General features: G+C 51.0%; 1 protein-coding gene across 1 annotated transcript in view; it reads left to right on the top strand.

Moving 5' to 3' along the window:
- SMARCC1 (SWI/SNF related BAF chromatin remodeling complex subunit C1) overlaps nucleotides 1-24,551 on the top strand; it is a 107,603-nt gene that overhangs the window by 56,372 nt on the left and 26,680 nt on the right. The window contains exons 20-24 of the mRNA XM_075419987.1: nucleotides 4,061-4,319; nucleotides 4,969-5,130; nucleotides 15,168-15,223; nucleotides 16,946-17,060; nucleotides 17,933-18,087. Coding sequence (XP_075276102.1) covers nucleotides 4,061-4,319; nucleotides 4,969-5,130; nucleotides 15,168-15,223; nucleotides 16,946-17,060; nucleotides 17,933-18,087 — 747 coding nt within the window. The remainder of the gene's footprint in view (nucleotides 1-4,060; nucleotides 4,320-4,968; nucleotides 5,131-15,167; nucleotides 15,224-16,945; nucleotides 17,061-17,932; nucleotides 18,088-24,551) is intronic.

Below are 24,551 nucleotides of genomic sequence, written 5' to 3'. Positions count from 1 at the left end.
GGGCAGCGTTGTTTGCCGTAGCGCTTCGTCGTCGTCGGAATCTCGGTGGCCTGAAATGATGAATGTGCTGCCGCTTCCTATCAAGGAATTATCATCTACCTAGCTTGCTTTTAAAGGAACGTTTTCTTGATGTAGAGGTTGGGTGGTTGGGTTTTTTCCTTTTGTGCAACTCGGGATTCTTGGGTAAGAATTCCAGTTTGGAGTGGGGTGGGGCTGTGTTTGTTTTTACTTGCAGAAAAAGCTTCTACCAGACTGCAACTGTGTGATTGTTCTGGCTTTTGTTGTCTTTACATGTGTCAGTAAACCCATTGAAAAGTGAATTTCTGAAGGAAAAGGAAGGAGAATGGAGCTTGACAGTGCTGCACAATACTCAGCTTCTGTGTGTGGCTGCTCTGCCGAGCTGGCCAAGGGGCCACAGCAGCAGCAGGCTTTGATGGAGCCTTCACAGCCACAGAAGGGAGTTCAGCAAATAACCAAACCAGATTTTTATTGGGTTTTTTATTAAATGTTCGGTTGATATGTACTGTTTAGCCTATATTCTTCTCTTGGCACGCGGAGGAGTTTTGCTTATAGGGTGAAAAAAGGGAAGATGTCTTCCATGGCATTCCTGCATGGAGGAACAATGTGACATCTTGATATGCTGGCTTCTTTGCTTACTAGTATTAATATTTAAAATTTATTCTTTTGTATGTTTGTAGCTTGTGATCATACATAGCTAGTAGTAGCCTAATGAAGTAATCCAGATGACATGTTCTTCTTTGTTTATAAAAAACAAAACAAAACACCCTAAGTCTTGAGATTACAATTTATTTAATGTGAGTTTAAATTAATAATGTATTTGTTCTTCATTCTTCATGGATTTAACCTATGAATAAATCAGTAAAGAGTATATCAGTTCAAGCATAAGTAATCCAGCTCTAACGAGCCAGCTCAGTCCAATTAAATCCTCAGGGTAGCTTTGGGCAAATATATATTCAGTGAAGTTCCAAAGAATAAATCTGATCTAAAATAATTATTGTCCTTCCGCCTGTTGAGTGAATAAATTGGGGGGAGGAAATACTGCTTCCCCCCCAGAACCATCTTCCCTGCCACACTGCTGCTCCCTGTCTCCACGGAGCACTATTCCTGCATAGTTAAGTGCATTTTCAGCTATTTATAGTAAGGACAACTATGGCGAGAGCTGGTTCGTCTTGCAGGAGAGTAACAAGCAGTGAAGGAGAACGAGCAAGCCCTGCACGGCCGTGAAAAGCAGAGCTGATCTCGTATGCCGGGGTGATTAAAAATGGATAGGCAGTGGCATGCAACTTGCAGCACAGCGAGGAAATTGGGGAAGGTGAAAAGAAGGTTGAAAGTTGAATAAAAATTTCCCCGTGAGTGTGACAGAATCCCAGAATCCCAGCATGGCAGGGGTTGGAAGGGACCTCTGTGGGGTCCCCCAGCCCAACCCCCTGCCCAAGCAGGGTCACCCACAGCAGGCTGCACAGCACCGTGCCCAGGTGGGGCTTGAATATCTCCAGAGAAGGAGACTCCCCAGCCCCTCTGGGCAGCCTGGGCCAGGGCTCCGTCACCCTCACAGGGAAGAAGTTCTTCCTCGGGTTCAGCTGGAGCTTCCTCGGCTTCAGTTTGTGCCCATTGCCCCTTGTCCTGTCGCTGGGCACCACTGGAAAGAGTCTGGCCCCGGCCTCCTGACCCCCACCCTGCAGATATTTGTAGGCATTTCCAAGGTCCCCTCTCAGCCTTCTCTTCTCCAGGCTGAACAAGCCCAGCTCCCTCAGCCTCTCCTCCTAGGAGAGATGCTCCAGTCCCCTCCTCATCCTCGTAGCCCTGCGCTGGGCTCTCTCCAGTAGCTCCTCATCTTTCTTGAACTGGGGAGCCCAGCACTGGACACAGCACTGCAGATGGGGCCTCAGTGGGGCAGAGCAGAGGGGGAGGAGACCCTCCCTCGCCCTGCTGCCCACACTCCTCTGAATGCACCCCAGGAGACCATCTCTCTCTTCTCCTTGTCACCAGTAACTCTGCAGAAGCACCCACCGTGTTAACTGTGTGTGCTGCCCAGGCGCGTTGGGTGCATCCTCCTTGTGCTGTCCAACGGATGCAGCCCAGCTCGGAATTCTGCCTTCCTGCTGTGAAGGTGGGGGAAGTTCAGCCAGTCTTGCATGTTACCCTCAAGGTTGAGATTTCTGGTGGTTCTCAGCCTTGTGGGGAAGATTTGAAGTGTTGAAAAACCGTTAACTTCATTCTTTCTTCATGTTCACGCTTAAATGGACATACTGCTCAGCTGGGGAAACTCAGTTGCCATGAGTGGTTAGGTGGGGAGGAGGAGGATTTCTGTATCTTATGAAATATTTTATACCTGCAGACGGGTGCTGTGAAGGCCAAGGTAGCCCGTGTGATGGGCAGCAGCTCAGGAAGGGCACGGCGTAGGGGTCCTCCAGGCAGCCCAGCAATAATGACTTCAGATGCTTGTCATCCCCTGCCCCTGGGTGCTGCTGGAACGGCTGCTGGCTTGCTGTGAGCAGTGCAGAAGCTGGCTGTCCTGGTGTTCCTTGTAGGGGAAGTATGGAGTAAATAAAAAGCCAGCTTGACTGCTCGGCCAGATAGGTTAAACTTCAAAATGCGGATGGGATCTGCAGCTCAAACGGGTAAATAGGAAGGGGTTTGCCACCCTTGCTCAGACCTGGAGTAGTATTATTTTCAGAAGGCTTCTGGTCGATGCCATTTTCATTTTGAAGTTGGTTCTATTTGGCTGAGAAGGCAAGCTGCTTGGTTTTCTGGGGTGACCAGGCCATTAATGATTTCAGTAACGAGGAATTTAGCCGTTCAGGATGCGTCAGCGCTTACTGTGTGCTGTCCACATGCTTAGAGACCCAGGGGGAAGGAAAAAAAAAAGCTTCTTAAGATATAATATTCTATTAGGCTGCCACTTTGGGTTTTTACAGTACTAACTTGTTAGCTTTTAAAAAAAGTAGTACAGAGACGGCTGGGCTTTATTATCTTTAAGGTCTTTTCCAGCTGATGCTGTGACTTTATTCTGACTACAGTACCTCATTGCCGTTAGATTATTTTGTTAAGGCTTTTCTTGAGTAACTGTAAAAGCGACTGAAATTCTGAATTCCAAAACCTTCGATTTAATCTGGAAGTTTTTACTTTATCAGGTGGCTTATCTACATAAGAATGATTGGTTAACCTGGACGCTTAACAAAAATCGGACTGGTCAGCAGTTGCCAGAGAACCGATCTCTTCTGGCTTCAAGATATAGAATGTATTTTCCTCTTTATTCCCCTCGTATATTGGTGTGATGCTCTTTCATTTTCATAACATCTTCTTGATCTAAAAACTGGATTTCACCAGCACAAGTAGTATGTACGTGTGAGAGAAAGACTGTTCCTGCCCCGAAGAGCGTGAGTGAGAGAACAGAGCAGTGCCCGCAGGGCGAGTCGCTGGGGAATTCAAAGAGCTGGTGAGACTTGGCAGGGTCAGCAAACTTATTTCTCAGTGAAGCTTTGCAGGTGGGAAAGCAAACTGGGGAAAAACTAACCATGCAAATGTGATGAGTAAATCCCAAATCTTCCAGCAAGTTATTCAGTAATAGCATAAAACTCCTGTGATGATCCCCGCAGTCTAAATGTAACTGATGTCTTGCTGAGACAAGACATCATGTTCTGTCTGAACACGAGGAAGAACTTCTTCCCTCTGAGGGTGACGGAGCCCTGGAACAGGCTGCCCAGGGAGGTTGTGGAGTCTCCTTCTCTGGAGATATTCAAGCCCCGCCTGGACAAGATCCTGTGCAGCCTGCTGTAGGTGACCCTGCTTCGGCAGGGGGGTTGGACTAGATGACCCACAGAGGTCCCTTTCAACCCCTACTATTCTGTGATTCTGTGAGATGTTCGTATTTCTGCTGCAGAAGAATTTTGCTACCAGTTTTGGATAGTTGTCTGCTCCCGATTTATTGTTGCATCGCCAAAACAACTAGCAGTGAAAATCTTTTTGCATAAAGTAGGGTGGTTTTTTTTTTCCCCAGAGCAGTCAATGTATGTACAATGATTTTCATCTTTTCCAGGCTCTGGAGATGTACAAAGACGACTGGAACAAAGTCTCGGAGCACGTTGGGAGCCGCACCCAGGACGAGTGCATTCTGCATTTTCTGCGCCTCCCGATCGAAGACCCATACTTGGAGAACTCGGACGCGTCTCTGGGCCCGCTGGCGTACCAGCCCGTCCCCTTCAGCCAGTCCGGCAACCCGGTGATGAGTACCGTCGCGTTTCTGGCGTCGGTGGTGGATCCCCGCGTGGCGTCAGCCGCAGCGAAGGCTGCCTTAGGTATGGGTTCGCCGCAGCTGCGTTTCTCACCTCCTCCCTACAGCTTTACTCTGTTAGTCTGCTTTTGATATCGACTGTTTGTAGAGTTTCCTACTGGTAAGAAGTTGTAAAACCAGATTTACGTGGATGTAGAAAACAGGCCTACTGATACCCAGTTTTGTGTTCTGTTACCAAAACTGCCGAATTACAGGCATGTTAGAGTAGCTCTTAAAGGCCACTGAATGTGGAAAGACAGCTTACGTTCCCCTTTAGCACTCATTGACTGTTGGTAGTGTTGGCACACGCTGCCTGGTAGCTGGTGTCATTAGTTCAGCTGTGGATACGTGCACAGCGCTAAAATTCCAGTTTTCTGGTTTTGCTTGTGTGAAATTATTGGCCATAGTGATGGGTGTCCTCTAAGAAACTGGACGATCTAGTTCCGTTCACTTTTTTCGTTGTTTTTCCACAAAAAAGACAGTTTTATATAATTGGGAAGAGACTCCTAACACACTGGAGAGAGAAAATGAACTACCTGAGGTGAAAAGGAGCTTCTGTATTTGCCAATTCACTTTCTCACAAGATTTACCTGCACGGTGATTGGAGAAAATCACAACTCTTCATTTGCCCTAAAACCCTGACAATGTGACGTGTTCTGTGTGATTTTTAACAGAGGAGTTTTCTCGAGTCAGAGAGGAGGTGCCGCTGGAGCTTGTCGAAGCTCACGTGAAGAAGGTGCAGGAAGCAGCAAGAGCCTCTGGGAAGGTGGATCCAACCTACGGACTGGAGAGCAGCTGCATTGCCGGAACAGGTCCGGACGAGCCGGAGAAAATCGGTAGGCTGTCCGTCAAAATGCAGAGATTCCTGCAGATGAGGTTTCCTAGCCGTTTTCTTCCCACTCGTAAGAAACCTTGAGTTCACCTCCAGAAGGAGATGGAGACGGTGGGTGAGGAGAGTGTGACGGGTCATTCCGCATCTGCGTACCGCAGGATTGTTGACTCTTGACGCTGCGTGAAGGAATTTAGGACTAACTTTAGCTTTAGATATTTGTTTTCCTGCTCTCACTACATGGAAATGCCTTTGCTTGGGATGCACAGGGTTGAGTGAGCAAAAATACCGGAGCAGAACATCTCATGCTAACCCTCTGGGTGTTGGAGCAGGCAGGGGATGCTGCCTTGCTAGCGCTGTAGCTACGATAAAGCGAACGGAGGTTTGTTGGCTCTTGGTGCTGCGGCTGAATCCGTAGCGTTGTATCACACCTTCTGGTGGTCAGTTTTCATGCGAGTCGTGCACTCTGAGCGCGTTGCTGACCATGGTGGTAGCAGAAGAGGAGCCTTTCGTTGGACGGTGGGCTGGCACACGACAATGCCACAGCTCTTGGCGCTGGTTGTTCTACACACTGCCGTGCTAAGAAGGTCTTCGAGCTTGGTTTCAACTGAGCTGTTTTCCAGAGCATTCAGCAGACACTCGTGTCAAGTCCCTTACCTGAAACTTTGACAGCTGCAAATTGTTTTTTCGTTGCTGTGGAAGGTCAAAGTGTGTCTTGTGCAAGTCCCGATGAAGTGAAATCGCTCCGTGTAACCCCTTTCTGCTTAACTCTGGTTTGGCTCCTCTTTGGCAGCGAGATGAGCAGGCATGTGGGGTTTGCCGTGTCCTTGCTGACTCCCTCAGAGACTTTCGTCTCTGGAGTTTGGTGCAGATCTACCAACTTGTCTGGAGAGCTCTAGTTTTCTCTCCAGCTTTGTTGGCTGCTGTTTTGTTCAGCTTATCACGAATCATTTTAGTGACTGGATGTCTACAGGCACGTATAGCTTTGGGTAGAAGTGAACAGCTTGTAAGCTGGATTGACTGGAAGGCTTGATCTGGGCTGTGCTTGCACATCTTGGAGCTGCCCTGCCATCACCCTGGCTACAGACAGGAGCGGGGCGCCGGATTGTGCGGTGGGATCGTGAGGGGCCGCTGAGTTCTAGTGCTGCCCAGTTACCGGTGGCTAGTCCTGCAGGTGGAGACACACGTCTGCTGCTGGTGGTGCTTAATGTCCACTGTAAAACTACACTTTTAAATGAGATTTAAAAGTACCACTTAACTCATTAAGGTATTTTTTTAAATAGGAAAGAAGATAACAGTTCTGGGCTCCCCAGTTCAAGAAAGATGAGGAGCTACTGGAGAGAGCCCAGCGCAGGGCTGCGAGGATGAGGAGGGACTGGAGCATCTCTCCTAGGAGGAGAGGCTGAGGGAGCTGGGCTTGTTCAGCCTGGAGAAGAGAAGGCTGAGAGGGGACCTTGGAAATGCCTCTAAATATCTGCAGAGTGGGGGTCAGGAGGCCGGGGCCAGACTCTTTGCAGTGGTGCCCAGCGACAGGACAAGGGGCAACGGGCACAAACTGAAGCCGAGGAAGCTCCAGCTGAACCCGAGGAAGAACTTCTTCCCTCTGAGGGTGACGGAGCCCTGGCCCAGGCTGCCCAGAGGGGCTGGGGAGTCTCCTTCTCTGGAGATATTCCAGCCCCCCCTGGCCGCGGTGCTGTGCAGCCTGCTGTGGGTGACCCTGCTTGGGCAGGGGGTTGGGCTGGGTGACCCCCAGAGGGCCCTTCCAACCCCCCCCATGCTGGGATTCTGTGATAACAGACCACTCAGTGCTTTGGTTGTGTCTGGCAGCTCTACGCTCCGTGGGGCAGACGTGGTGTAAGGCAGCTCAGGGCTTTGGGAAGGTGCGGAGCACGCGCTGAAAGGGGAAAGCTGACTCCTGGGGTATCCGCTGCTCCCTGTGCTGCTGCGCAGAACCGACAGCAAGCATTGAGGCTCTGCTGAAAGGGCAACGCTCTGGGGTTTACATTCAAGTCAGCTATAAAACCAGTCTAGGTGTTACTCCATCTGGGACTGAGTTTAGTTTGATAGTTATTTTAAAATAAGCTCAGCTTAAGCTTATCTTACTGGGACTTTGTTTCCTTTTTCCATATTCTCCAAGTTCAGGCTCCCCTGCGGTGCGTGAAGGACCTCTGTAACGTGTGCTGCCTTGGAACTTCATCCCGCAGCACGTCCGTGGCTGTTGTCACTGCTCCACCCCTGCTAGTCCATAGGTCAGCCCTGTCCCTAGGAGAGTTTGCACACAAGTTGCAAAGAGAGATTTCGAAGTGCTCATCGTGTAACACGGGGAGCTGGAGAGCAGCTGACGGTAACACGATGATTTCTGAATGAGCTGTGTGGGGAGTTCTCTGGGTGATGCTGTCCTGTCGGAGCTAATGCCATTTGTGTTGGGCTGCAGCTAATGGAATAAATTAGGACAACAGCAGATGGTTCTCCCTGGGGGAGCTGCTCAGCGAGAGCAAACTGGGTCACTCAGTGATCCGCGGTGCCTTCCGCCTCCGAAACAACAGCCTGGCACTGGGGGGCCCGGGGGGACCCGCGGCTTGCGCTTGCAGGGGGGTGGTTGATACGTTGAGCGGGCAACCGCTGCGATGGAGCTGTGCTTCTGCGTGGCGAGGCCTGAGGTTTTGTATCTAAATGTCACTGTGGAGAGCTGAAAATATCTGCTTAGGGTTCACAGAATCACAGAATGTAGGGGTTGGAAGGGACCTCTGTGGGTCACCCAGCCCAACCCCCTGCCGAAGCAGGGTCACCCACAGCAGGCTGCACAGCACCGCGGCCAGGCGGGGCTGGAATATCTCCAGAGAAGGAGACTCCCCAGCCCCTCTGGGCAGCCTGGGCCAGGGCTCCGTCACCCTCAGAGGGAAGAAGTTCTTCCTCATGTTCAGACGGAACTTCCTCTGCTTCAGTTTGTGCCCGTTGCCCCTTGTCCTGTCGCTGGGCACCACTGGAAAGAGTCTGGCCCCGGCCTCCTGACCCCCACCCTGCAGATATTTCGAGGCATTTCCAAGGTCCCCTCTCAGCCTTCTCTTCTCCAGGCTGAACAAGCCCAGCTCCCTCAGCCTCTCCTCGTAGGAGAGATGCTCCAGTCCCCTCCTCATCCTCGTAGCCCTGCGCTGGGCTCTCTCCAGTAGCTCCTCATCTTTCTTGAACTGGGGAGCCCAGCACTGGACCCAGCACTGCAGATGGGGCCTCAGTGGGGCAGAGCAGAGGGGGAGGAGACCCTCCCTCGCCCTGCTGCCCACACTCCTCTCAATGCACCCCAGGATCCCGTTAGCTTTCTTGGCAGCCAGGGCACGCTGCTGCTGTAATTACGTAATATATAATGTATAATTACATGCTATAATTCAAGTTCGTCGGTGGTTGTATCTTAGAAATGAAATTATATCAGAGCTCCATAATAATTTTAAAACTTTGATATTGGTGGATTATAGGCAATGTGCAATGCAAAAGGGGAAAATACGACGGGAACAGATTGCAGGGGCTTATGTTAACATCTAAGAATCTCCTCTTTCAGGTCTTCATTGTTAGTTTTTCTAAAAGCTGATGATGGTTAGAGTTACAGAATGGTAGGGTTTGGAAGGGCCCTCTGTGGGTCATCTGGTCCAACCCCCTGCCGAAGCAGGGTCACCTACAGGAGGCTGCAGAGGACGAGGAGTCTCAAGTGGCTCAGGTGCTGTGGTAAGCATAGAGTCATAGAAGGGTAAGCATGGCAGACACCATCCTTGGCTTTCCAGATAGTGCCCTGCTGTGGGTTAGCGAGAGCAATAGGTGAGGATGCTCTGCCTCTGTTTTATTAAAAGTGGGTTGAGGAGAGCAAGCAAGGGACCGTGGCTCTTCAGGCTGGCGATTAAGCTCCAGAGGAGGGAAATACTCAGCACACCCGTGGCACTTAGTAGCTTCAATTAAGTTTTCACAGAGTATGTGTGCTTCCTTAATGGCTTTCCACGGGTGATTGACGACTTCGACGGCGCAGATGTGCGCGGAATGAGGCACGAGGCCGGTGCTGGAGGCGGTTACTCGGGCGTTTTAGGTCTTATTCTAACAAGTATTTCACGGAAAGTATTTCTGCTGACACAAGTGCAGGGCTGCTTCATGCTGTAGCTCATCTGTGACAGTAAACATCGAGGGAGTGGTGCTCCGATTTAAGTGTAAGCGACTTAAATGGATGATTAAATGTAACATTTTATGGGTGATTTTATATCATCCTCAAATACACATGCTAGAGAACTACACACAAGTCTACGTACACGGGAGAAGGTATTTTGCTTCATTTTCGGCAGAAAGATTTCTCTTGTGGTCTCCAGGGTGTGCTTTAACTCTGAAATGATGCAAGCGTTGCTGAAACGAGCAGACTCCGAGTGCTTCGTTCGCTCTGCGTGTGCCTGGGTGCCCGTCAGCTCGTTCTGCACCGCTGGAGGATTGAGCCCCTCAGTCACAGAACAGAATCATTAAGGTTGGAACAGACCTCTGAGATCAAGTCCAACCGTCACCCCAGAACCCCCGTGCCTGCTAAACCCTGTCCCCAAGGGCCACATCCTGATGGTGTTTGAACCCCTCCAGGGATGGGGACTCCCCCACTGCCCTGGGCAGCCTGGCCCAAGGCCTGACCACTCTCTCAGCACAGACATTTTCCCCAGTCTCCAAGCTGAACCTCCCCTGACGCAGCTTGAGGCCATCGCCTCTCGTCCTGTCGCTGGTTCCTGGGGAGCAGAGCCCAACCCCCCCTCACTGCACCCTCCTGGCAGGGAGCTGCAGAGAGCGAGAAGGTCTCCCCTCAGCCTTCTCCAGGCTGAACAAGCCCAGTCCTCCTGTGATGGAGCTGTGCAGCTGGCGGGAGAGCTGCAGTGCCTTGCTGTGAACCCTCCACCCTTCTCCGTGGAAGCCCACCTGGTTATCGTGCTGCATGCCTACAAGCTGCGTGAAGCAGAAACAGAGGAAGCTCTGGTGGCTGCGGAGTCCTGACTTCCTGTGGAAAATATAAATTATGGTTTAGATAATAGCGTAGTTCTCATATACAGAGCCAGGATTATTCTGTAGCGGTAGTGCATTTCCTTGCAGTTAAATTCCAATACTCAAGCCTGACTTTTGACAGGTTGGGTGTGTTGCCTTAGCGAAAACAAAGGAGAGCAGGATGTCTTGAGAGCATCTTTATTTGCTGAGCTGAAACTCACGCTCGTGATTCTGCGTGTTTGGATGTGGGATTTTGCGTATTGTTCTCCCCGTGACAGTGGAGGTTACGTGTCTGCTCCTGCTGGAAGTGTCTGTTTGCTGGCAGTGCGGTATATTCTTACCAGGGAAATATTTTATAGTTTGACTTGTTGACCTAAAGTCAGTTCAGCTTCTCTGTAAAGTCACTGGTCTTCCTCAGAAGTCGGTTCTGAGTTCTTCCTGTGTTACAGCACGGGGCTCCCTGTGCTTGGAGCCAACACACAAACCAGGAGAAGCTTCCATAGACAGAGAAGATACTTGCTGCTTCAGGTTTGAAGAAGGGCACGGAGAGCGATGTTTCCTGCTCCGCGAGTGGCTTCTCCCTCTTGAAAGATGCCTTGTGGTGCCTCACAACCATCTGCCTCTTGCCGATTGAAGAAATATCATTAATTTGGTTCCCCGTGGCCTGCAGGGTCTAATACCAGACCTGCTGAGGAGGGGTTGGAAGCGTTGTTGGTGCCATGTGAAAGGGATTACGGGGTCACAGAATCACAGAATGTTGGGGGTTGGAAGGGACCTCTGTGGGTCACCCAGCCCAACCCCCTGCCCAAGCAGGGTCACCCACAGCAGGCTGCACAGCACCGCGGCCAGGCGGGGCTGGAATATCTCCAGAGAAGGAGACTCCACAACCCCTCTGGGCAGCCTGGGCCAGGGCTCCGTCACCCTCAGAGGGAAGAAGTTCTTCCTCGGGTTCAGCTGGAGCTTCCTCGGCTTCAGTTTGTGCCCGTTGCCCCTTGTCCTGTCGCTGGGCACCACTGCAAAGAGTCTGGCCCCGGCCTCCTGACCCCCACCCTTCAGATATTTGTAGGCATTTATAAGGTCCCCTCGCAGCCTTCTCTTCTCCAGGCTGAACAAGCCCAGCTCCCTCAGCCTCTCCTCCTAGGAGAGATGCTCCAGTCCCCTCCTCATCCTCGTAGCCCTGCGCTGGGCTCTCTCCAGTAGCTCCTCATCTTTCTTGAACTGGGGAGCCCAGCACTGGACCCAGTACTGCAGATGGGGCCTCACCAGGGCAGAGCAGAGGGGGAGGAGACCCTCCCTCGCCCTGCTGCCCACACTCCTCTGAATGCACCCCAGGAGACCATTGGCCTTCTGGGCAACCAGGGCACGCTGCTGGCTCATGGTGAAGTTAGATGGTGAAGTCAGATGGGATGATGACTGGTCAGCTGCTACTCAGAAAGCCGTCTGTGCCCCGAGGGTGCCTGGCTCTGTTTCGGCAGAACTCTGCAGGTATCTCCGTAGTAGCTATTCAAATGCCAAGCAGACAGTCAGGAAGAGGTTCCAAGCTTGAAGAGCTCCATCTAGTCAGCCAAAACCCAAAGTGAGCAGGAGGCACATAGTTGTGTGTTGAAGCTCAGGTTTTTTCACGTGTGGTGGTAGGGCACTCTGAAGGTCCAGGTCAGCGATGCTGTCCAGACCCTCACGTCTGTGGCAGTGAGGGAACCTGCGAGTGTCCAAATAGTTCGTATCATGTACTTGTAGCTTCTTATGACTGTTCCCCAGATGACTTGTGCTCTTTGGTTTTGACCTCTGAGGCTTCTTGGGTCAGACGCTAGCTGGAGATCTTTGATGACCGATTCAGAACGGAGGTTGTGGTGGTGTGGGTGAGCCCCATCTGCAGAGGTCTTCTCCCAAGCACGTGCTTGGCATGCTTCTCTTTTTCCCTACAAAGTAGTTCATGACTCCAGGATGGGAGCCTTGGCTTGGAGGCAGTCTTGGCAGAGGCCATCTCGTGTGTATCCTGTGAAGGTTCAGGTCGTGGTGCAAGGCCGAGGCTGCATCTCCTGGAGCAGTCGAGGAACTCGTTATTGCCCAGACAGCCTTAACTGGTGGCTTTACGGAGAGCTTGCAGCGTCTGCCAGCAATACCTGCAGCCGCTGGGGAGAAGAGCTCACCTGATGCTCTGACCTTCTTCAGCTTTAGCACTGAAGGTGCAACTCCAGCTCGGCTTTTGCAGAGCATCTTGGAAAGCTGGGGGTCGAGCAGGCTACCAGGAGGTGTGTTCCTCCAGCCTCAGCTCGGTTTCTCGTTTGTTTGGATGGCTGTGTTTTGGATGCAGAAGGAACTCGGGGCTTCCAGCTGGTAATTCATGTTCTTCTCTTGCTTTATATCTAACCAACAGCCAGCTCTCGCGCTCAAACGCTGTTCATATTTTGTTTAGCACCGAGCTGGGCAGCTGCAGTTGGGCTCTTGAGGAGCAGCAATACACTTTCTTTCTGTGAGAAGGTGAAGAAAGTGTTAAGAGTTTATCTTTGGTCAGTTCATTGCTCCACTCTTCAGTACAAACCTGCAAGTACCACACCAAACTGGGAGGAGTGGTGGACACACCGGCAGGCTGTGCTGCCATCCAGCGAGACCTGGAGAGGCTGGAGAGTTGGGCAGAGAGGAACCTGATGAGGTTCAACAAGGGCAAGGGCAGGGTCCCGCGCCTGAGGAGGAACAACCCCAGGCACCAGGACAGGCTGGGGCTGAGCTGCTGGAGAGCAGCTCTGCGGAGAGGGACTGGGAGTGCTGGGGGACGACAGGGTGACCATGAGCCAGCAGCGTGCCCTGGCTGCCCAGAAGGCCAATGGTCTCCTGGGGTGCATTCAGAGGAGTGTGGGCAGCAGGGCGAGGGAGGGTCTCCTCCCCCTCTGCTCTGCCCCACTGAGGCCCCATCTGCAGTGCTGTGTCCAGTGCTGGGCTCCCCAGTTCAAGAAGGATGAGGAGCTACTGGAGAGAGCCCAGCGCAGGGCTCCGAGGATGAGGAGGGGACTGGAGCATCTCTCCTAGGAGGAGAGGCTGAGGGAGCTGGGCTTGTTCAGCCTGGAGAAGAGAAGGCTGAGAGGGGACCTTGGAAATGCCTCTAAATATCTGCAGGGTGGGGGTCAGGAGGATGGGGCCAGACTCTTTGCAGTGGTGCCCAGCGACAGGACAAGGGGCAACGGGCACAAACTGAAGCCGAGGAAGCTCCAGCTGAACCCGAGGAAGAACTTCTTCCCTGTGAGGGTGACGGAGCCCTGGCCCAGGCTGCCCAGAGGGGCTGGGGAGTCTCCTTCTCTGGAGATATTCCAGCCCCGCCTGGCCGCGGTGCTGTGCAGCCTGCTGTGGGTGACCCTGCTTGGGCAGGGGGTTGGGCTGGGTGACCCCCAGAGGTCCCTTCCAACCCCTACTGTTCTGTGATTCTGTGAAGTACTGGTGTCATCACAGCTGAGGAAGAAGCAAGAGAATGGACGGTCAAGGTCTGAGTGCGAGCACTGGCCAGGAACATCTGCTGTAGGACTGCACCTTCTTGGCCAGTTTCTTTGATTTACGCTTCGTTGTTCAGTTCAGACTCAAACGTTTGTTTTGGATGTATTTCCAAGGGCTTGGATGTATTTCCAAGGGCTTGGGTGCGTTTCAGAGTGCTTTTGGGAGAAATGCATTTGGAGGAACGGCGCGAGGAGCCACGCGGCGCTGGGGAAGCGGCTGGTCGCCGTGTTGATGCGGGGCAGCAGGTACAGAGGGTGTGATGAGGCTTCCCATCAAACCTGTGTGGAGGATATCTGCTCGCTGCCTTCAGCTCCGGTGGTTGTGGGGCCAGAAGTAACGAGAGATCCATAGTGTTGAAGATCTTTGTTAGTGCTGATTTGAAGATCTGGTAGGAGAAACCCAACAGCACAACGTACACTGCTCAGCAGGGATTCTTTATTGCGGTGCCAGGCACACGGGGGATTTCTCCTCCAAACGTGCACGCCAGACATCCCGTTACTTCAGGTTAAATACAGTCACACGTGTAAATATTCATTCTATTTCTAAGAATTATTTAGCATATGTACATATCTTTCACACATGTCTGTTGGTATCTTTGGGTGGTCTTTGGGGGTCCAAATATGAAGGCTCATCCTCTTCATCACGCTGTTCACTGATTGACATTTGTCTCCGCGCAGACTCAGCGCTAGGATCGCGTCCATCGTGTCCTTCAGGTCGCTTGGCTCTGGTCTCGTTGCCCTCTTGGTGCCTCCTTATCTCTGGAGCTTGGTGCATTTGCCCTCCCAAGGCTGAGCTGTCTGGAGCAGAATTATTGAGGAGTCTCTTTTATCCCACAATTATCCCAATTATTTGATGAGAACCAAGACTGCTTTTGTTTCACTTAATTATTTTGTCTAACGACGAAGTGATAGCTTGTGCCCGTGTCCTTCCACTACGTTCGTTAACGAGAAAGCAGGGATTAGTGTAGAGCTACATCGTTAGATCACTGTGCATGCAGGAATACAAGTTACAGTACTAAAGACTACTAAAAACTAGAAAATATTAAGCTTGTTTTAGTTTCACGTTTCTTAGGATCCCCTCTATCGGTGCTTTAAGAGGTTTTGCTACTGCTTAGCGTGAGTCTGGTGTGGAATAACTATCCTGAAGTCTGCTTTGGAAAATCCCAGTGTTTCCACCTGCAAAACGGAATGCGAATCTTCAGCTGAGCTGCAGCGCACGGCAGTGCCTCGGGATGGACCTTGTGTCGAGTCCTTTATGTGGCTGAAATGGATTGGTTTGGTGGCTTCTCTCTGCCTGGGTAAACTGGGGGCTTCAGCAGAGCACAGAGAATTGAATGGTTTGTCCTGCTTGTTGGACTGAAAAAAACAGTTAAATTTCAATTTGCAACTAAACTTGATTTCTCAACTAAAATCAGCGTAATAAGCTCTTCGTCTTCCGGGAGTTTAGTGTTGTGGCTTTCTTTACTGTTAGTAGAGAACACAAAAATTTGAGTTAACCCTGAAATAAATGTGGAGTATGATAAACTGATGCTAGGGCAATTCTAAACACTTGATTTATTTGTTTGCTCAGATGCAGCTGAAGAAGAAAAGATGGAAACCGAGACAGATGGGCAGCAGTCTGAGAAGGTAAGCGTGGCTCGGTGCGCTCGTTCTGAAAAGATGGTCCTGGCTCTGAGGAACCTGAATTACTACGTTCTAAAACGCCTGATAAGAAAGGTAGACGGTAGTGTGCTGTCCAGCACGCGTGTCCGTAGGGAAGAGTTTTCAGTCTCTGGAGTTACATCATGTTCCTATGAGGGATTTAGTCTCAAGTCACGGGGAGATGCTTCTTTGACTCGGAATGAGATGTTGGTGTGTTGTTTTCTACTCCAGAAACAAAGGTTGGGACTGGGAGGGAAATGTAAAATAGGCAATATCAAACTTAATTATAAAGACATAAGCTGTGGAATCACAGAATCACAGAATGTTGGGGTTGGCAGGGCCCTCTGTGGGTCACCCAGCCCAACCCCCTGCCCAAGCAGGGTCACCCAGAGCAGGCTGCACAGCACCGCGGCCAGGCGGGGCTTGAATATCTCCAGAGAAGGAGACTCCCCAGCCCCTCTGGGCAGCCTGGGCCAGGGCTCCGTCACCCTCACAGGGAAGAAGTTCTTCCTCGGGTTCAGCTGGAGCTTCCTCGGCTTCAGTTTGTGCCCGTTGCCCCTTGTCCTGTCGCTGGGCACCACTGGAAAGAGTCTGGCCCCGGCCTCCTGACCCCCACCCTGCAGATATTGAGAGGCATTTCCAAGGTCCCCTCTCAGCCTTCTCTTCTCCAGGCTGAACAAGCCCAGCTCCCTCAGCCTCTCCTCCTAGGAGAGATGCTCCAGTCCCCTCCTCATCCTCGTAGCCCTGCGCTGGGCTCTCTCCAGTAGCTCCTCATCTTTCTTGAACTGGGGAGCCCAGCACTGGACACAGCACTGCAGATGGGGCCTCAGTGGGGCAGAGCAGAGGGGGAGGAGACCCTCCCTCGCCCTGCTGCCCACACTCCTCTGAATGCACCCCAGGAGACCATTGGCCTTCTGGGCAGCCAGGGCACGCTGCTGGCTCATGGTCACCCTGTCGTCCCCCAGCACTCCCAGTCCCTCTCCGCAGAGCTGCTCTCCAGCAGCTCAGCCCCAGCCTGGACTGGTGCCTGGGGTTGTTCCTCCCCAGGCGCAGGACCCTGGGCTCGCCCTTAGGTAGATGTAAGCGTAGAAGACTTGGTCAGAGCTTGAGAAGATGCGTTATTCTGTAGAGCAGAGTAAATGAGAAACGCCCAGGTCAGTTTGGGGCGTTTCCAAGGGGAGAATGGTGCTTCCAGTGTTCAGCAGGACGCTGCTGCTTGCTCTTCTCCACTGACTCCCAGGCAGAAGCACCTTCCTGCCCCGGAATTCAGGTGTAGCTTTTATTGCCACAGGAGGCTGTTGTGACCATGAGTTCTGCAGAATTTGGAGCTGTGTGGGTAGGTGAATCCTGTATGAATTATTAACATAGCAGGCAGTGGACAGGATGTAACAGCAATGCACAAACTAGGGGAATAGGGGCAGCACGGGGGGCAGAACATCTTATCTGTCGTCTTAGTTGGGGATTTCTTGTACCTTCCAATGAATCTGGGTTGGTCTGTGTTACCGAATCTGATAGACGTTGTCCAGTGTAGCAGTAACTTTATTCAGATTTCAGTTACGATTGTCAAAATGGGCTTAAGTAGCAGTCAACCTTTAAAATTTAATCTCTTCCTTTATGACAGCGAATTAATTTGAAAGCTATAAACGAAGTTAACGGCGAGTGTCTGCTTTAGCTCTCGTTCTTCCAACAATCTTTCATCCCATTTAGGTTGAAAACAAAGCGGAGAGTGAAATTGAGGAAGGCGACAAAGTGCAAGAAGGAGAAAATGAGAGAAATCCAGAAAAAGAGCAAGACAGCGAAGTGACGGCAGACCCCAAGCCAGGTAATGGCTCCCAGCTGTTCCTCAAGCTGTGTTAGCTTTAACGGCCTTCCTCTGAAGTGGTCGGAACAGGCTATAAACTCCACGGCGGCAGAAATATTTCCTCTTGCACATCAGGCTGCTTCATGGTTCGGTAGTAAATATTCTGGTTTAATTTCGCCGCAGAGCTCGGGCGCTAAATCCTCTCTCGAACTCACTTTACACCGCGGCTGAGCTTTCTGTCACTGCGTCGCGACTGGGTGAAGAAATTGCAGTAGCGAAGTGCGCGTAGGTCATGGAAATTATTTTCTTTTGCCTGTGTCGCACGCCATTTGATCATTTCTTGAAGCAAAGAAATGGGACTGCTCGCTTCTGCCCTTATATAAGTTAATATGTTAGCTCAGCTTCCCTGTGAAGTGGTGCGGAGCCTTTATTCTGACAGTCGAAGGAGTAATGGGTTTTTTTCTATGTAAGGCATTATTCTTATTTATTTTTAACACATTCCCCTTGTACCACATGGATATATTGTTTTTTTCCTGGAACTTATATTCAATATTTTAGCACCAGGTAGAACAAGAAGTATTTGGATTCATGTAACGATGGAGTTGATTTGGAAACGCAGCTGAAATGGTTCTGATGAGAGCAAGCTGGTGGCAGAAGATGAATTGGCGGGGTGGAAACTGTAAAAGCATTTTAAAGCTGCCCTATTTCTTGGATCAGATCCTCTTAGAGTAGAACCTTAGCGCTTGGACGAGTGGCAGTACTGTAACGTAGGAATGCGGCTGCGTGTGGAGGAATGTATTTGTGTGACGGGCAGCAGATTCCTGTCCTGACGCGGTGCTGGTAGCAAGGGGGCAACGCACGTAACGGACTTGGCGGGGGGAAATCTCTTTCAGAGGAAAAGGAGGCCGAAGAGAACAAGGAGAACGTTGATGCGAGCAAAGACAAAGAAAACGAGGCTGGGAAGAAGAAAGTGGAACATGAAATCTCGGAAGGAAACGTAGCTACAGCTGCAGCTGCTGCCCTGGCCTCAGCTGCCACCAAAGCAAAGGTTTGTTTCACACAAACGTCGTTGGCTTGGTTTCCAGTTCACGTTAGAGCTCTCCTTAAAATGGTCCTTTGTGCCAGATCTGTGCTGCTTCATGTTCTAATCTCCAAGATCTTGAAGGAGCTCAAGTGCCGCCTTCTGCTTGGACTCCTGAGTGAAACAGCATAGAACTTTAGTTTACACAGCTGCTTGTACAATGATGAAGCTGATGAACATCCCTGAGAAACGGCCCCAAGATGAGTTTGTCATTGTCTGGGGAGGCTTTTCCCCGCTTGGTGGGTCTGGCTGTAATGTTGAAGGCGTAGGTTTGGGAGGCAAAACCCTGAAGTCCCCTTTTTCGCTGTGCCGCCGGCTGTGCTGGGGACTTCACACAAGCCTTCCCTACTTGGACTCTTGGTACAATGTGATGTTCAATTCTAGCATTACAATTTTTTTTTTATAAATAATTATTTTTTTGTTAAGAGGTACTGTGTGCCTGTTAAAAGCATGTTCTTGTCTTCCTGCCATTAAACTTCTGTTTGTCTGTAGTCTCCTGATGAGCTGCAGCTTGCAGCATGGTCCTATCTAACAGCTTTTCTTTACCCTATAATTACTAATTGCATGTTGTCTTTCATTTTCTTTCTGCAGGAACCAGACTGCCTTCACTGCTTTCAGAATATCTTTTTTATGATCCGTTTTCACATATTTTTTGTTTTCATTCAAGCTCTAGTTTGGGTTACTTCATCGCTCTTGGAATCGGTGCCCAGTTGCACGTCACGTACTTTATGGATACCAAAAGCAAAGCATGGATGGTATTTCCTGATGGATTTCCAGGATGTACTGGTGGACGTAATGAGGTGTTGCATGTGTCATACTGATCTTTCCAGTCTGATCTTTCACTCCTACAACTCTCAATTTTTAGACTTTTTTCCAACTGCATCGTATATATTGAGGGTAGTGTGATGGTAGGTGTTGTCGTAACGATGCGACCCCTTCCTTATGACCCCGTGAGGTTTGGGGAAATTTTTACTTACAGCCTTTCAAGCCAAGCTCAAAACCAGAAGCTGCATGAATTCAGCATGGCTCAGTGTCTGAGCTGGGCACCCCGGCGGTGTGGAATCCTGCTCCGCGGGTTCGTTACGCGGTGACTATCACAGAATATCACAGAATAGTAGGGGTTGGAAGGGACCTCTGTGGGTCATCTAGTCCAACCCCCTGCCGAAGCAGGGTCACCTACAGCAGGCTGCACAGGACCTTGTCCAGGCGGGTCTTGAATATCTCCAGAGAAGGAGACTCCACAACCTCCCTGGGCAGCCTGTTCCAGTGCTCCGTCACCCTCAGAGGGAAGAAGTTCTTCCTCATGTTCAGACGGAACTTCCTGTGCCTCAGTTTGTGCCCATTGCCCCTTGTCCTGTCACTGGGCACCACTGCAAAGAGCTTGGCCCCATCCTCCTGACACCCACCCTTCAGATATTTAGAGGCATTTATAAGGTCCCCTCTCAGCCTTCTCTTCTCCAGGCTGAACAAGCCCAGTTCCCTCAACCTCTCCTCGTAGTGGAGATGCTCCAGTCCCCTCACCATCCTTGTAGCCCTGCGCTGGGCTCTCTCCAGTAGCACCTCATCTGTCTTGAACTGGGGAGCCCAGTGCAGAGTCTGAACTGTGATGCTCCAAGCACCAAGCTCTTAAACCGAAAGTAACCCACTCTCAGTAGAGCAGACTTACAGGTGTTTTCAGACAAGTTGTAAAACCCCCTGCGTATATCGAAGGAGGCATGAAATTTCATCTCTGTTTGATGGAAGGCTACTTGCTCCAAATAAAGATGATCTCCTGCTTTCCTTCCTTTGGTGATAACGAGTGCTAGAGGGAGAAGAGACTTGGCTAATGGCAGTTTTCATTATGGTAATAATAATATTCTAGAAGAATTTTAGCTTTATATTACAGGAAGTGATATATTATAATTAGGATGTTCACACTGCAGAGCAGAATTCATTTTCAACAGGGATTTCTCTTTCCAAACCCAGACAATATTAAGGCTTTCAGTGAGCTGGATCTTGTCTGAGAGAGTAATTCAATTCTTCGTAAAAACTCAAGACGTGGTCATGTGAAAAGCTGTTAAAAAGTTGTTTTCCTTATGATTTTGTGTCAGAAGAATATTGCGATTGACTGCTAATGAGAAGCAGGAGCTAAAGCCAGGTGTCTTGAAGTGTTTTTTTGTCTTCTGGGAGAAGTGGCTTCCCCAGTAAGTTGTCCTGTTTGAGAAATGGAATCCAGGGAATGTGTACTGGGCTGAGTTAGGGCTGAGACTCTATATTACTACATACAGAATGGAGTGGCAGTTTTAAACGTGTCTTTACAAGTTATGGCTTCTGTACAAACAATATTAGATTTGAAACCCCTCTTCCTCATTTTCTTCTCTGGTTCCTAGCTCAGTGTAAGCTATTTTTCTCCTTTCTGTGCATAAGCAGCACCTGGGAGAAAATATCCTCTCTCCTGCAGACTGCTGTCGGCTTTTATCCAGCCGTGTCTGAGCTGCCGAGCTGCTGCTGTAGGTCTTCATCCATTACTTAACGCTGCCAAAAATTCATAATTCGACCTCATGCGTAGCACTGCTCCCGTGACATCTCTGAATTTCTGTTTTGAGGTAGTTATGGTAGAATGAATACAGCTTTTCTAGAAGACACTGATAGCAAAACCTACTGTAATTGTCTGTAAGTTTTGTTTCCCGTGGGTGGTAAACTTTGCTGTTAGGCTTTATTCCTAGTCTGATGTGCTTCAGCCACCAACCGTTGTACCCTTGCAGCACTTGGCTTTGCCTCCTGAATCAAAAAGCCTTCAGTTACCAACCGCCTTCTTTTCATGTGTAGGTATTCAGAAAGGTAAAATTTAGGAATAGAACGGACCCTGTTGCTAAAATCAGGTTTCTTCTGTTTAATCTGCGAAAGACACTCATCCCCTCTTGACCTTGCAGATAGAAGCGAGGTGAAGCAGCTGGTCTGCTTGCACAAAATAGGAAGAAAAGCACAGAATCGTAGAATCATTAAGGTTGGAAAAGGCGTCTGAGGTCATCAAGTCCAACCATCACCCCAGCACCCCCATGTCTGCTAAACCCTGTCCCCAAGTGCCACATCTAGATGGTGTTTGAACCCCTCCAGGGATGGGGACTCCCCCACTGCCCTGGGCAGCCTGGCCCAAGGCCTGACCACTCTCTCAGCACAGACATTTGTCCCAATCTCCAAGCTGAACCTCCCCTGACCCAGCTTGAGGCCGTTGCCTCTCGTCCTGTTGCTGGTTCCTGGGGAGCAGAGACCAACCCCCCCTCACTGCACCCTCCTGGCAGGGAGCTGCAGAGAGCGAGAAGGTCTCCCCTCAGCCTCCTCTTCTCCAGACGGAACAGCCCCAACTCCCTCAGCCGCTCCTCAGCAGACTTCTTCTCCAGCCCCCTCCCCAGCCTCGCTGCCCTTCTCTGGACACGCTCCAGCCCCTCCAGGTCCTGCTTGCAGTGAGGGGCCCAGCACTGCACACAGCACTGGAGGGGCGGCCTCAGCAGTGCCGAGTCCAGGGGCACCATCCCTGCCCTGCTCCCGCTGCCCACCCCATTGCTGATCCAAGCCAGGATGGCGGTGGCCTTCTTGGCCAGCCAGAGGGAAGGAAGGAAGTCATTTTCTCTGCCCGTTGCAGTTTCAGCTAGCCTCTTGCAGGTGGCTGAGAAGACTTCAGCCCGGTGTGCCAGCGAGATGGTGCTCATATGCCGCCTGTTTTCCAGAGGTCTCTTCAGAATATCACAGAATAGTAGGGGTTGGAAGGGACCTCTGTGGGTCATCTAGTCCAACCCCCTGCCCAAGCAGGGTCACCCACAGCAGGCTGCACAGGACCTTGTCCAGGTGGGGCTTGAATATCTCCAGAGAAGGAGACTCCACAACCTCCCTGGGCAGCCTGAGCCAGTGCTCCGTCACCCTCAGAGGGAAGAAGTTCTTCCTCATGTTCAGACGGAGCTTCCTGTGCCTCAGTTTGTGCCCATTGCCCCTTGTCCTGTCACTGGGCACCACTGCAAAGAGCTTGGCCCCATCCTCCTGACCCCCACCCTTCAGATATTTGTAGGCATTTATAAGGTCCCCTCGCAGCCTTCTCTTCTCCAGGCTGAACAAGCCCAGTTCCCTCAACCTCTCCTCGTAGGAGAGATGCTCCAGTCCCCTCCTCATCCTTGTAGCCCTCTGCTGGACTCTCTCCAGTAGCTCTTCATCTTTCTTGAACTGGGGAGCCCCCAGCACTGGACACAGTACTCCAGATGAAGCCTCACTCTTGTGCTCTGGTGTTAGAGCTGTCCGTACCGGCTGTCACACGCGTCCTCTCGCTGCGATTAGCTAATTTCACCGCTAAAGCTGGCTTTAAGGAGATTAGGGGACGGGCTGCGTTCTGTGGAGCTGCCCGTGTGCGTGCTAGGTCAGTAGCTAGTCTCGTGTTCGCTCCGAAGTTCATCAGCATTCACCCAGCAACGGGATTTCTGAGCAGCAGAACTGGGGTTGGTGGTGTGGCAACGGGCACAAGCCCGGGCGCCGAGGCACTCGTGGCTGTTGGACTTGGCTTTAGGGCTGCCGGGGGTGAACAGCAAACCAGCGCCTTGCTCTGCGTCCGCTCCCGGCCCCGCTGTGTCCCAGGAGAAGGTCACAGACCATCTTCTCGCTTGCTCATTTATGGCTTAAGGTGGATGCAGCAGCGTGTTTATCGGACAATTTAAATCACTGCTAATTTTGTCCTATTAATTTTGTCAGCCGCAGGGTTACTAATGACTCGTTCTTTGTCCACGTGAAAGCAACGGGTAATGCCAGGCTAAGGAGCCGTCTCTTTGGGCCTCTCTGGGAAAAAAATCAGTGATCATTTCCTTTCTAGTGTGTATTTTGAGACCTGTCTTTTTACTTAATCATGGGCCTTGCGGATTTTTATGTTTCGTTATTAAAATTGCACACATCGGGCAAGGCGGAACGACTGTCGGAAGGCCGTGTGTGTCAGCAAAGGTGCTGCTGTCGCTGGCTTTACACACAAATGAGTTTGCTTTACTAAACAATATTAATTGATGTTCAGTTTTCTAGTTCTGCTGCCCGTTTGGTTCTTTGATTTCCAATGTGTGTGCCGCCGTTTGGTGAGTAATGAACTGAAGAGCTGGCTTGCGTTTCGCAGCGGCGTGCTGGTAGATGAACCCGGGGCGTCGTTCCCGTTCTCAGACCATACCTGGTGGAAAATTAAACATAGCCGGAGTCTGGAACGTGTGTTACCTGGGTGGACTGAGGACTTGCTTTATTGCTGATGGGTTACTGGAGGTGTCGATCCTGTTAAATGATGCCACCTGCCCAGAGGGGCTGGGGAGTCTCCTTCTCTGGAGATATTCCAGCCCCGCCTGGCCGCGGTGCTGTGCAGCCTGCTGTGGGTGACCCTGCTTGGGCAGGGGGTTGGGCTGGGTGACCCACAGAGGGCCCTTCCAACCCCTGCCATGCTGGGATTCTGGGATTAGCGAGAGAAGCAGTATCATACGTTTTTGAGAAATTCTGTTTATAATTAGGATTACCAGGAAGATTTCTAATGCTACTTTTCTCCAGCTCCGTATTCCCCCCAGCTCCCAGCCAGGGTCCGGGGCACAGCTCGCGAAATGCGAGTCTCTGTCTGCAGCTTGAGCTGGAGGAGATCCAGCTTTCGCTTTGTTCTGCCTTCCCCTCGGCCCTCACCTTTCCCCTCTCAAAAGCCAGCCCTCCTTCCCCCTCGAGCCCTGGACGTGCTGGTAAGGCTTCGCTCGGACGCCGCGGGCGGGAAACACCCTGGGAGTGTGAACACAGGAGCTTCCGAGCAGGGCACGTGACGGGCGTTTCATTTTGAGCTTATTTTCATTTAAACAGCAAGCGTTTAGCGAAAGCCTGTAGAAGGCATCGTTAACGTGCCTTTCACAGCTGGAAAATGTGAAATGTTTTCTAGGCTCATACATCCCATAGATATATATCTGTCTCCTGTATCACTGTTGTATAAACGTGTGTGTGTAAATGGGGTGAAGCTAAAGCCTTGCGAAGAATCTATTTGCCTTTTTTTGCAGTTCGCTTCAGCAGTTTAAATACAGCTTTGCATGCAGCTCGCTTCTGCGATGGGAATACTGTGCAACCTGGTTACAGAATGAAACTGGAGAGTTTTTTTTTTTTTAACAGTTTCTTCTAATATCTGTGTAGAGATTTTTCTGCAGTTTCTCCCTAGCCCAAGGTGGAACTGCTGCGCTGGGAGAGCTTCTGGCTTCGTGGCGTGGGGCTGCGTGTAATGGGAATACGCTCAACTAGATGCATTGCTGCTCACTTCACAGACTCACAGAATGTTGGGGGTTGGAAGGGACCTCTGGGGATCCCCCAGCCCAACCCCCTGCCGAAGCAGGGTCACCCACAGCAGGCTGCACAGCACCGCGGCCAGGCAGGGCTGGAATATCTCCAGAGAAGGAGACTCCCCAGCCCCTCTGGGC

This window comes from Opisthocomus hoazin, chromosome 4 (genome assembly GCF_030867145.1).
Source record: "Opisthocomus hoazin isolate bOpiHoa1 chromosome 4, bOpiHoa1.hap1, whole genome shotgun sequence".
Classification (NCBI taxonomy): Eukaryota; Metazoa; Chordata; class Aves; order Opisthocomiformes; family Opisthocomidae; genus Opisthocomus; species Opisthocomus hoazin.
Note: the sequence above shows the minus strand (reverse complement) of the source record. Positions and strands in the feature narration are given on the sequence as shown.